We start from the raw sequence: 12,156 nt of genomic DNA, 5'->3' as shown, positions 1-12,156 counted from the left end.
CACTACTACTCAGGTGTGAGAGCATTAAAATCTCAGACCCTACCACTATACAATTTATTTATGTAATAAAAAACTATTTGTACCGCAAAAGCTACTGAAATAAAAATATATATATATATGAAACATAAAAACAAAAACAAAATAAAGACAATAATAATATAATAGTTGTGCCTACCATGATACAACTATCCTGAATACAATCTTAAGCATCCTAACCCCTTTCCTGGAATTCAGCTTTCAGGATTTCAACATTTAGGATTTTAATCTTTGGGATTGTAATTTTTGAGAGTTTAGATGTTAGGAACTTTAGAGTTTAGGGATTTTGATTGTTAGGAATTTCGACTTTTTGAGTTTTGAACATTCAGGATTATGGTATTTGGGATTGTGCCTTTTGAGATTATGATCCAAATCGCATTAATTTATATTAATATAATGAAAGCATGTAATCTTTATCTCTATCCAATATGGTGTTAAGTAAATGGCAAAAAGGTATGGGCTGTTTCTATAATTCTATGGATAATAGCTAAAGATTATTTAGATATACTCTGCCTTGACTGAACTAAATGAATCACCTGTTAAGCTGCAACATGCTAAATAAAAATATTTGATTATAACTCTGTTTTGTTAATAGCCGCTTGTTGTGGGTAGTGCACAGCTCACTAAGGAGTCTCAAAAAACCCACCACTATAAGCAATAACAAATAAATAAGTGATAGTTGCCACTTTCACTCATACCTGGTTTACACTGTAGATAGCAGAAACAGTAATATTCCCTAATAGGTACCTTCGGAAGATCAGTACAAACTTGATGATCAGGCTATATGTCTCTTAGATTATTAGTGGTATATGAAAGACAGTCAGCCACCACAGTGGGATTGACAAGAAAAAATGTAACAAGTAAAATAAAAATAATCTTCCTATCAGGAAATTTAGAGCAATATATAGCCAAGAAATAAATTGATACTTGGCAATTATTAGCAAACTAACCTAAATTAATATCAGGTTAAATATACTAAATGCTTTGTTTGTGTGTGTAGGAAGCTTACAGAAAAAGAAAGCATTTCTTTCACACCTGCTTTCTTTTAAAGCTGTTATGACATACTGTAGTCCTTGCATATTGAAAAAGCTAATTTTATAATCAGTTATCTGAAAAGTAAAGATTAGAGAAATAAAAAGATAAAAATGTAACATTCTTTTATATTTAATCGAAGAGCTATTCAATTCTGTAACACAAGAAACTAAAATAAAGCATAAGAATTAAAAAGAAAAAATATTTATCAAAGAAAACAAAGTTGTTTCTGCAGAAAACTAAAGAAAAGCTAAGGACATAATGAGAAGTAGTAAGAGAGTTCAGCAAGGTTGCAAGTGCAAAATTAAAATAACAAAATTCCATTATAGAAACTGTATAATGGAAAATGTAACTCCTTGTTACATACAATAATTATATTTAAACCATTAAAAGAATAAAAATCTAAAAATAAATCTGAAAAATAAAGTTTGAAATTATATGGATAAAATTACAAAATTTTATTCAGTATTATGAACAACACCTAAATAAATGAGGAGTTATACTATGGTCATATGTGGAGGGCTTAGCGTTAGAAAATATCAATTCCCACAAAAATAATCTGTAAATACAAGTCCTGTCAAAATGCCACCAGTGCTCTCCAGAAAACATAAAAATTGACTAAAATTCATACAAGTTAAATATTGGACCAATAATATTTTGAAAAACAAGAACAAGACAGGAAGAATTGTTCTGTATATGTTGAAAGTTATTGAAATTCTAAAGAAATTAGAGGTAATTAATACTGAGATAAGAATAGGTAAAAATAGAACATGGTAGAAAATTCTGGAAAAAGAGTCATATAAATACTATATAGAATTTGGTATACATTATAGAGTGGTATAAAAAATTAGAAAGAGAAACATAGGCATTTTGTAAGCCCTTAAATACTCATTCAGAAAAAACAAAGATTTATGAATAAATTGCTGTATCGAAGAACAGTAAACAAACTAATGAATAAATTAGATTTTCACAAATAGTTACAAATACTAATAATTACAAATAACTTTAATTTGTAATAATTAGTATCATTAGTATTAGAAAACTATTAGTATTTTATAATACCTATAATACTAATCATAATAGTATCATAAAGCTAATTATAGTTTTATAATTATATACTAATTATAATAGTATTATTAGTATTGTAAAATATGTAGAAATAATTAGAATTATAAAACATATAGAAATAAATTACAAATAGATTAATGATATGAAGAACAGAAAACTGAATGAATGAAACTAAGAAGAAAATTATTTTTATGGCATAGGATTTCTCATTTTTGTAATCCATAAAAGAAAAATTGCTTATATAACATTTTAAATTTCTCAGTGACAAACATATGAGAATATGTAAAAATTTACCATACACTGAGTTTATTAATAAAACATATAACCCACAGACGAATAATACTTAGTACTTATCATTAGTAAAATCAAACCAAACAATAGCCAAATGAGCAAAAGATTTGACTTGGAAGTTCATCAAAGGTGAACATGAATGGTCTACAAATATATTGAGATAATTACAAATTCATTAGAACTAAAAAATACAAATTGAAACAATAATGAAGACTTTTAACACTCCTTGGATTAGCAAATTTGAAAGTCTTCTGATGTCAATATTCTGAAGGGATATAAAAAAATGGAAATGTTCTGAGTAAGTAAATTGTTAAAAATCTATAGAGAACTATTATGATATATTTATTAAAGCTAAAAATGTATAAAGACCTAAAACTCAGCAAACACATCGCTAGATATATAATTTAGGAAAAGATCTTACTATGTACAAGAATGATTGTTGGTTTTAATGGTGAAAACGTGGAACTTACTTAATATAGAATGATAGAGAAATGACATTTTCTAACAATTAAATACAATACACTCAAGAAAAATGAAGTAAATTTACATTAATCAATAAGATAGATAAATATTGAAAAAAATCCTAAGTAAATAAACTGCAGAATTATATGTTCCCTTTAGATTATTTTAAAACACAGATAGTAAAAATATGAAAAAAAAGTTAAAATGATGGCTTCTGCCCAAGAGAAACAAAGGGAAATCAGATGAGGGGAATAAAAGTATTTTTTAATTTCATCTATTGTGCTTCCTTATGGAAGGAAGATATGAAGGAAGTGAGAGAGAGCGAAATGAAACAAACAAATTTGTGTCATAGAAACAGGAGTGAGTATAATATTTTTTACATGTTTGGAGTATATCATTACTTTAAAAATCTTATATATAAGTCCTGGGTCCGCAGTATTCACATAATAAAAGCATAGTTAAGACAATGATGCAATAAACTGATACAAGTATTGGGGCTCAGAAAACAATATACCAAAATGAATAACTCAGAAGCAAAAGTTTTTCTCTGACCTTCTCCTGTCCACTGTTTCTGTCACATTCCTTTCCAAGACTAATCATAGAAGCTGGAATCATTCATGCCCAAGACAGTTCATAGGAACCAGAACTCATTTTCTCCAAAGCTAGCCATAAATCCTAAAACTGTAACATTTTTATTTTCTATTTTTCCTCCACCTTTCAATGTGAAAACAGCACATTAAAAATTATCTGACCAATTTTGTTTGACTGTAGGTCAAAAGAAACCCATTCTGGAGAGGGTCCTGCCTCACACCAAGAAAGAAGGAATACTGCACTTCTAGACAGGCCTTGCAGGGTTTCCCCACTCAGTCTATTGCATTAGACCACACCCTTTTATTCCAATCATCTTTTTATATGGCTGGCCACACTTCATTGAACCTAAGCATACAAATGAACAATATCCCTTATATTTTTGAGTCTTAATCCTGAAGGCTCCTATGCATGCACATTAAATAAATTTATAAACCTTTTCCACAATTAATCTGCCTTTTGCAACTTGATTTTTCAGTGAACCTTTGAAAGGTCAAGGGAACTTCCACTTTCCCCCTAAACGAGCGTGTATTCAACATACCTACAAATGTTCTGGGATGAAAATATAAACCAGGACTGGAGACTGGTCCAGGCTTATTCAGGAATAAAAGCAATAAGAGTACAGGTTTTCTCTAGGCTTTAAGGAAGTAAGGTTTAAGTTGGAAGTAGAAAGATGTCTGTCCTATAAATATTTGCATCAAAATGTCTAGCTTGGAAAAGTGATTATAGATGAACTGTTAAGAGACCCATTATAATAAAGGACTTAATCATATTATAATCTGTAGGTGTTTATAAATAAAATGTGCTAGAAGGCTTTTTTCTAACCATAAATTTGGATTTTTTCCTAGCAAATTTTAAGGAGCTCAAATACCATTGCCAAATAAAGTAGTATATTAAAAGTAGTTTTTACACTTTTTCTGTATATTTCGAAACAACTTAAAGAACTTACATTATATATAGTTGGTATATCTCATTACAAAAATATGCTTTACCTCTCAGGTACTATTGCTATTCAATTATTTATTTAAAACTTCATATTCTTTTTGTGGTATTTTTTATTCACATTGCCATACTTTCTAACATTAAAACACTCTGAAATAAGTATCATTCCTACATTATCCGGAAATTTTGAATTCTGCAAAAGTAGGTCTTTTCAAGTGAATATTTATTTAGGTTACATTTGTATGGATACTACAAATCTTGCATTTAAGATTATTCTGTTTATGGCTTAAATTATAAGCTTTACCTCAATAAAATTTTGCTCAAAATTTGATTCATATTTTGTTTTAATTCTAATGTATAAAAGAGAAAAGTATTCCAAAGTTCTGAGTAAACTGGTTATTTTTAACAATTTTGTAAACTATATAAATGTTTTGGTTGGTAAACTACCTAGCTGTGTAACCCATTCTAGTAAATGTTTAATGACAAAATTTTCAAAAAAAATCATATACATATAATTATAAAGAAATATCTCTATGTAAATATCTCTATGTTTTATATAAATGTCATTCTATACACACAAATGTGATTATACATATATCATTTATGTATATGTTTTATTATAAATTTTAGTAATATTAAGAAATTATAAATAACAATGTATGTACAGAATATATTTGCCTTAAATTCCATATAGAAAATTAATTCTCATAGAATGTTTTCACCATTTTTTCTGAACTTTTATATGCCTAACCAGCCTATAATTACAATTGATAAATATTGATTAATGTTATTGATTCCATTCATGAGTAAGAAAAATATGAATCCATAAAAGCATATGTCAAAACTACACTTTTGCCAATGATGCCAACAATTTCTTTGCTGAATCAGATAACAGTTTCAAATGCTGGAAAAATAATTCCTGTTTTTTGTGTTATTGACACTGGAATGGCTACAACAACACACTTTTAAATTTACTCTGTATTATTAACATTTTCCTTAATACTTAAAATTTAGTCAATCAACAAAAGTATTCCCCTAGTTTAGCATTTGCCTGTTTCCATGATGTATTCGTACCCTGTCCAGTTTCAAGCTATCAACTCAACTACACTGAAAATGGAGTTAGAAAGAGGTATGCCATACCATTCCAAGGCATTCTCACCTGCAATAAACAAATGTAAAAAAACTCAAGAGCATAGATAATCATAAAATATAGTAAAACAACTAAGAAGTCATTTTGAGTACTTGCAATTACTTTGTTTTTAATTTATTTAATTATAAACTTGTATAGTTTCATATTTAATTGTGTCTAAGTTCAGTAACCATATTGCCAAATTCTTAAATACTTACCAATAAGTTCTTCCCAGATGGTATAAATTGGCTCTGTATGTACACACACACATACACACACACACACACGTACACACTCATGTAAGCTTGCAGGGACCTATAAACACACATACAATATTGTGCTCATATAATATCATGGTCAGTATTTACTGCTTCAATTTTTCTAAAATGTTATATCTTATCAGTATTTCAATGTATTTGCTAACTAGGTTTGCAATGACTTGGGCAAATTAATTCATGAAAAAAAATTGAATTGTCAGTTACCCCAGTTTGATTCAGGTTGATACGGATAAATTAGAGGATGTAGACTTTATTTCATTTTACATCATTAGTTAGGTCATCTTTCAGATATCCTCAAACATTGCTTTTCCCCCTTGCAATCTGCTGAAATTATAGGCACAAAGGAATTACCCCCACTGGAAAGGTAAGTTTCCCTACAGAGATATGTCCTCTGTCTGAAGTTTCAAATTGTGCCCTGCTGAGCTGAATATTCTATGAACTATTAAGCATACCGTTATGATAAAAGAGCAATAGTCATTAAGGTCATTGCACTTGAGGCTTCCATTTGAACTTCTTTTGGGTTCAAGGCAAACAAAAATCTTTTGTTTTACCTACTTTCTTCCCCAGCCCAGAGGCAATGTAAGGGAGGATGAGAAAGAAAACCCTTTCTCCCCAGATTTTTGAAAACTTTAAAATCTAATGATGGAAAAGGGCTGCAGCTTAAAACATGAAAGGTCAAGGTAGCCTACTAGAGACACAGAGAATATATAACTTCTTATGGGAATCTCCCAGGCGTGAGATTATTCTGAGATTTCAATCTTATAGTTAAATAGTAATATATCAAAAAGTTGGTGAAAATAGTTGCTTTATAAAATGTTGAGGAGTCAGTCATTTACCTCTCACAAAATGTCAGCAGCTTTATTCACAGACCTTAAAGTTAGGAAACTTGAGATATGAGTATTTAAGAAAACACTGTTCAAAAATAAACCTCTCTTTAAGATTAACTTGGAATGAAACATTACGTAATTTTCACAAAGCAACCATTTGCCTATTTTTAACCTCTGATAGAATCTATATAAAAACAAATGGGTTATCATATTCATGCATCTGCCAGCAGACAGCTACCTGTGTATAGTCCCAGAGGATAGAATAAGAATTTCATCAGAGATTCTGGGAAGTTGAACTACAAACTAAAGTGTCTTGGATTCCATTCATCAATCAGCCCTGAGCCGTTGGTGTCTGATGTATCTGATGCACTGGCCCACTATCTGGCAAGCCTGGACACTTTTGTGCAGCTTCTACTCACTTTTCACTAATAATGTTTTTCCTCAACTGTTGGCATATTAGCTTTCTGCATTGAAGTCCTTTTACCCATATGAATAGCTCATAAAATGTCGGGGAATTGATGGAATGGCCCTCAACCAATAGTGAACTTGAGTGCTGCCTCCTGTCCTTTGGGGGGACAATTGTAAAAGGCACGCTATACTTTTCTGAGAGTGAGCGCAAGCACCAGTTGCCCACACTGGTCAACTTGATGAAGCTCTTCTTCCTTCCTTTATTCTCATCTCTCTTTTGACTGTCATCCCTGCTCTTCAGTGTTACCTTCTAAATGCCACCTGGAAATAAATCAGACTCTGCTTTCAGGGGAACCCAAGCTAAAATACGGTCAAACCGTCATATATGTATTTGTTACACAAGGTTTATCTCCAAAGAGAATTTATTTTTTTTTTTTCTGCACTCTCATCCTCATTGAGGGATAAAACCATCCTTATTTTGGTATGATACGTCATTTCTTTTTCTTCAGTAGTGGCACAGATTTCAGCTACAATTATGCTGACCCCAATCTATCCATGTATCAAACTATGAAGCCACCTCAACTTGCCTTATTAAAGATGTACTTCATCGTTTTTTGGCTACTCCCCCCATCCAAGTTTTTTTTAAGTCCCTGGCCCTAGAAACTTTCTTTGTATATGACAGCATGCAGATAAAGAAGTAGAATAACAGGAGAGAAAACTAGACCACTGGTACGATCAAAAGTACAGTTTTTACAGTTACATTTTGAGGGCAATGCCCTTTTCACGCCAAATACAAAGGAAAAATTCCAGTTGTAGCAATATACTAAATCTGGTAAAACTTACTTATTAACTCTGGAGAATAAATTGATCCCAGCAGTAAAATTAAACCATAAATGTAGAAAACTACAAAACATTTACCAGTAGTAAGTTATTTTTGTTTTTCTTAAGAAAAACTGACAGAACACATTTTTTAGTGACAGGGAAGTTTGTTCTCTCTCAGTGATGCTTTATTTCACATGTCCTTTTTAAGAAAGCATTTATTACCTTATTGAGTGTCAACTATGTGCTAGTGTAATGGGGTTGGGGGGGTGCTGCCTACGCAGCTCTGATTCCGAGGTCCATGGCCTCTCTAACCCCAAGAATGAGAAAAGGAGCCCCAGAGGTGCAGTGAGCTTAGCATTCCAATAATTATTGTGGACCCAAAGAGTTTAGCAGAGAGCGATTTATTAGGCAGAGACAGAGAAAAAGAGAGCAAGAGAGATCTCCCATGCTGCTGTGGGAAGGGATCCAAGGAAGGAATCCATATAGGTAAGGAGCATGGGTGGGGGGTTAGCCCTGGAGTTATTTCCTCCCCATTCATGTTCTCATCCAATGTGAGGAGTTCTTACAAACTTCCTCTGGAGTGATTGATCTTTGACTCTGATACCGGATTGGTTGCTGGGTCCACAACAGAGCTTTCTCCTCCCAGAGCTTTCAGAAGGCTCTTAACACACCTGGATTTCTCTACCTAGCCTGTGCCGGGTATGACAGACAAATAACTTTACATTTGAAACCCCTCTGGTTCCCAAATCCAGATGAAGCCACGCCCCTCACGGACCAGGGAAGAGAAGTTTTTTTCCTTAACACAGTCCCTCATAGTAACTGTATTATGTATTGGAAAACAAACATGAAAAGAAATTTTGGATCTCAAGTTTCTTCATACTTTGGTAGGGGAGGCACATAGCAAACAGGAAATTTGAGTGTAACGTGTAAGGCCTCTATAATGTGTAATGGAACCAAATGTAAGGGTAACACAGCTGAGTTAAGCCACTCTGCCTCTTTTTTCACTCTGCATTTTGAGAGACACATTCATGGCTATGAATTTATCTCTACCTATTACTTTACTTGAAAATTATTAACTTGGATACATAGCATTTTCTTTTATCTTTTAAGTTCAGAGGTACATGTACAGGTTTGTTACAGAGGTAAACTTGTGTCATGGGAGTTTTTTGTATAAATTTCATCACCAAGGTCTTGAGCTTAGTAGCCATTAGTTATTTTTCCTTATTCTCCCTCCTCCCACACTCTACCTTCTAAAAGGTCTCACCGTGTGTTGTTCCCCTCTATGTGTTCATGTCCTCATTTATCTCCCACTTATAAGTGAAAACATACATTATTTGGTTTTCTGTTTCTGTATTAGTTGTCTTTTTCAGAAAAAGAAATTTACATATTTCTACACTATACTAAAACATTGTTTCTTTTTCATTTTATGTTTGGGATATCAGGTCAACTCTGCATACATAGTTCCATTTGCAAATGTATGAGGTGGACAAGAATACACTCCAAATAAGGTAACATTTTCCCTTTTATAGAAGAACGATGTTTCTGCTAAGCAATTATTGGAAAAGCTCCTCATTATATACTATGTACAAACATGGAAATATATGTGCATTTTAAACTCTTTAATTTTTATACCAAACTGTTTATTTAGATGTATGAAAGCAGATGTGTTTTATTACTGATATTATTTATTCAACACAATATAATTCTGAGTATAAAATGAAGATAATAGGACTAAAATGTTTTTTAAGAAAAAAGTTTTAATAGGTCTCAAAATTCCATGAAAGGTTTTTGGTCATGTTGTTTCCATTAAAAAGTCCTTATTTTAAAAACTACAAACCTGAAACTGCCACACACACACACACACACACACACACACACACAAAGTGGTCCACAAAACATTCTCCTCTCCTTCTGAAGGTTTTATTATGCATTGTAATCATTAACTAGTCTTTACTATTAAACTTAAATGGCCAATTGAAACAAACAGTTCTGAGACAGTCCTTTCACCACTAATTAAGTCTAGGGGGGCAGGTATTAGGGATAATATTAATTTAGCCTTTTGAGCTTTCTGGGCAGACTTGATGACTTTGCCAGCTCCAGCAGCCTTCTTGTCCACTGCTTTGATGATACCCATGGCAACTGTCTGTCTCATATAACCAACAGCAAAGTGACCCAGAGGTGGATAGTCGGAGGATCTCTCAACACACATGGGCTTGCCAGGAACTATATCAACGATGGCAGCATCACCAGACTTTAAGAATTTAGGGCCATCTTCCAGCTTTTTTTTTTTTTTATCAGAACCTTTATCAATATCTTCCTTTAGCTCAGCAAACTTGCATGCAATGTGAGCCGTATGGCAATTTAGTACAGGGGCATAGCCAGCACTGATGTGGCCTGGGTGGTTCAGGTAATCACCTGAGCTGTGAAGCCAGCTGCTTCCATTGATGGCTTGTTTTTGCTGTCACCAGCAACACTGTCATGACAAACATCCTTGACAGACACATTCCTGACGTTGAAACCCACATTGTCCCCAGGATGAGCTTTATTCAAAGCTTCGTGGTGCATTTCAACAGACTTTACTTCGGTTGTAACATTGACTGGAGCAAAGAGGACCACCATACTGGGTTTGAGAACGCCATTCTCTACTCAGCCATCAGGAACAGTACCAATATCAGCAATTTTTGTAGACATCCTGGAGAGGCAGGTGCAAAGACTTGTCAGTAGGACCAGTTGGTGGTAGGATGCAGTCCAGAGCCTCAAGTAGCATGGTTCACTGGTATTGCCATCCTTACGGGTGACTTTCCATCCCTTGAACCAAGGCATGTTATCACTTGGCTCCAGCATATTGTCACCATTCTCACCAGAAATTGGCACACATGTTACTGTGTCAAGGTTGTAGCCAGTTTTCATAATGCAAGTGCTGACTTCTTTAATGATTTCCTCACATCTCTTCTAGCTGTAGGGTGGCTCAGTGGAATCCATTTGATAACACCAACAATTAGTTGTTTCACACCCAGTGTGTAAGCCAGAAGAGCATGCTCACAGGTCTGTCCATTCTTGGAGTTATCAGCTTCAAATTCACCAACACCAGTGGAAACAATCAGGACAGCACAGTAAGCCTGAGATGTCCCTTTAAGCATGTTTTTTATGAAGTCTCTGTCCTGGGGCATCAATGATACTCACATAGTACTTGCTGGTCTCAAATTTCCACACGGAGGTATCAATGGTGATACCAGCTTCATGCCTAGCTTTCAGTTTATCCAAGACCCAGACATACTTAACGGAGCCCTTTCCCACATCAGCAGCCTCCTTCTCAAGTTTTTGAATGGCTCTTTTGTTAATGCCCACGCATTTGTAGATGAGATGGCCAGTAGTGGTGGACTTGCCTGAATCTATGTGTCCAATGATGATAATGTTGATATTAATCTTTTCCTTTCCCATTTTGGCTTTTAGAAGTAGTTCTCAAGACACTTGTGTTCTGATGGCAATCCCGTTGAGAAAAAGCTAGTTCTGTTTTCATATCCCATCGTTCTAGTCTTACTAGTTTTTCTTTCTAAAAATATTGCAGTAGCCTCCTAACTGGTCTTGATTTATCACTTATTCTCCTGTGGTCTTTTATTTTCATTGTAACAAAAGGAATCTACTTACAACATAAATATATTGGCTATATCTAAATGCAAGGGAGGCTGAATATTAATGAGCACTGGCATTCATGTTCTCTCTTATCTCCTAAGAAATTATTTCGAGTTCTATGTACCCATTCTCACAACTTCTTTGTGCTTTGCACTTACGACCTTCTTCAGAGGACTACCTTGTATTCAGAAGTGCCAATGACTGACTGCTGCAGAAGTATGAAAGCCCACCTCTCTCACCTTAAAGTGGTACAGACTCTGCAATGTAATTTATATAACAGAACACCCAAAGAATTAAGATGAGGTGTTTTCACCTGAACTTGCACTTTTGTTTAGCTTTTCTGCTTCCCCATCCCCTTTATCAGCTTCTTAATAAATCATTTGCACGAGAATCCACAGTTCAGGGGAACTGAACCTAAAGATGCACCCTTTTTTCCCCTCTGTTTCTGATGCACGAGTTTCCTTGCCCTTCCTTTAACCTGCACCATTACCCAACTTCCAGGACTTGTGGATGGCTTTCTTTCTGTCTGAATGCCATTTTCCCACCTGTCCACACATTTCACATCTTCATTTTCTTTAGGTCTCCATACAAATATCACTTTTTCAGGGATGTCTTTCATGACCACCCTATATGTTTTACC

At 33.8% G+C, this 12,156-nt stretch overlaps 1 protein-coding gene across 1 annotated transcript; it reads right to left on the bottom strand.

The window, feature by feature from the left end:
• Positions 1 to 9,929: 9,929 nt before the first annotated feature.
• LOC116533770 (elongation factor 1-alpha, oocyte form-like) lies at positions 9,930 to 11,342 on the bottom strand. Its single transcript, XM_032253648.1, has 2 exons — positions 11,067 to 11,342; positions 9,930 to 10,001 (listed from the first exon to the last, which is right to left on the bottom strand). Exons 1-2 carry the CDS (start codon positions 11,322 to 11,324, stop codon positions 9,930 to 9,932), a joined length of 330 nt encoding a protein of 109 aa, XP_032109539.1. The 5' UTR covers positions 11,325 to 11,342.
• Positions 11,343 to 12,156: the final 814 nt, after the last annotated feature.

Source organism: Sapajus apella, unplaced genomic scaffold, assembly GCF_009761245.1.
Source record: "Sapajus apella isolate SASKATOON/1434 unplaced genomic scaffold, GSC_monkey_1.0 scaffold84, whole genome shotgun sequence".
Lineage (NCBI taxonomy): Eukaryota > Metazoa > Chordata > Mammalia > Primates > Cebidae > Sapajus > Sapajus apella.
The sequence above is the reverse complement of the archived record's forward strand: the minus strand, read 5'-3'. Positions and strand labels throughout refer to the sequence as shown.

What these genes read in the sequence shown, in the direction of transcription:
- LOC116533770 (XM_032253648.1), bottom strand. Translation starts at nt 11,324, where the DNA reads ATGGGAAAGGAAAAGATTAATATCAACATTATCATCATTGGACACATA. An exon ending in TTGAGACCAGCAAGTACTAT is followed by an intron (nt 10,002 to 11,066) that starts GTGAGTATCATT and finishes GTATCATCAAAG; the next exon opens with CAGTGGACAAGAAGGCTGCT.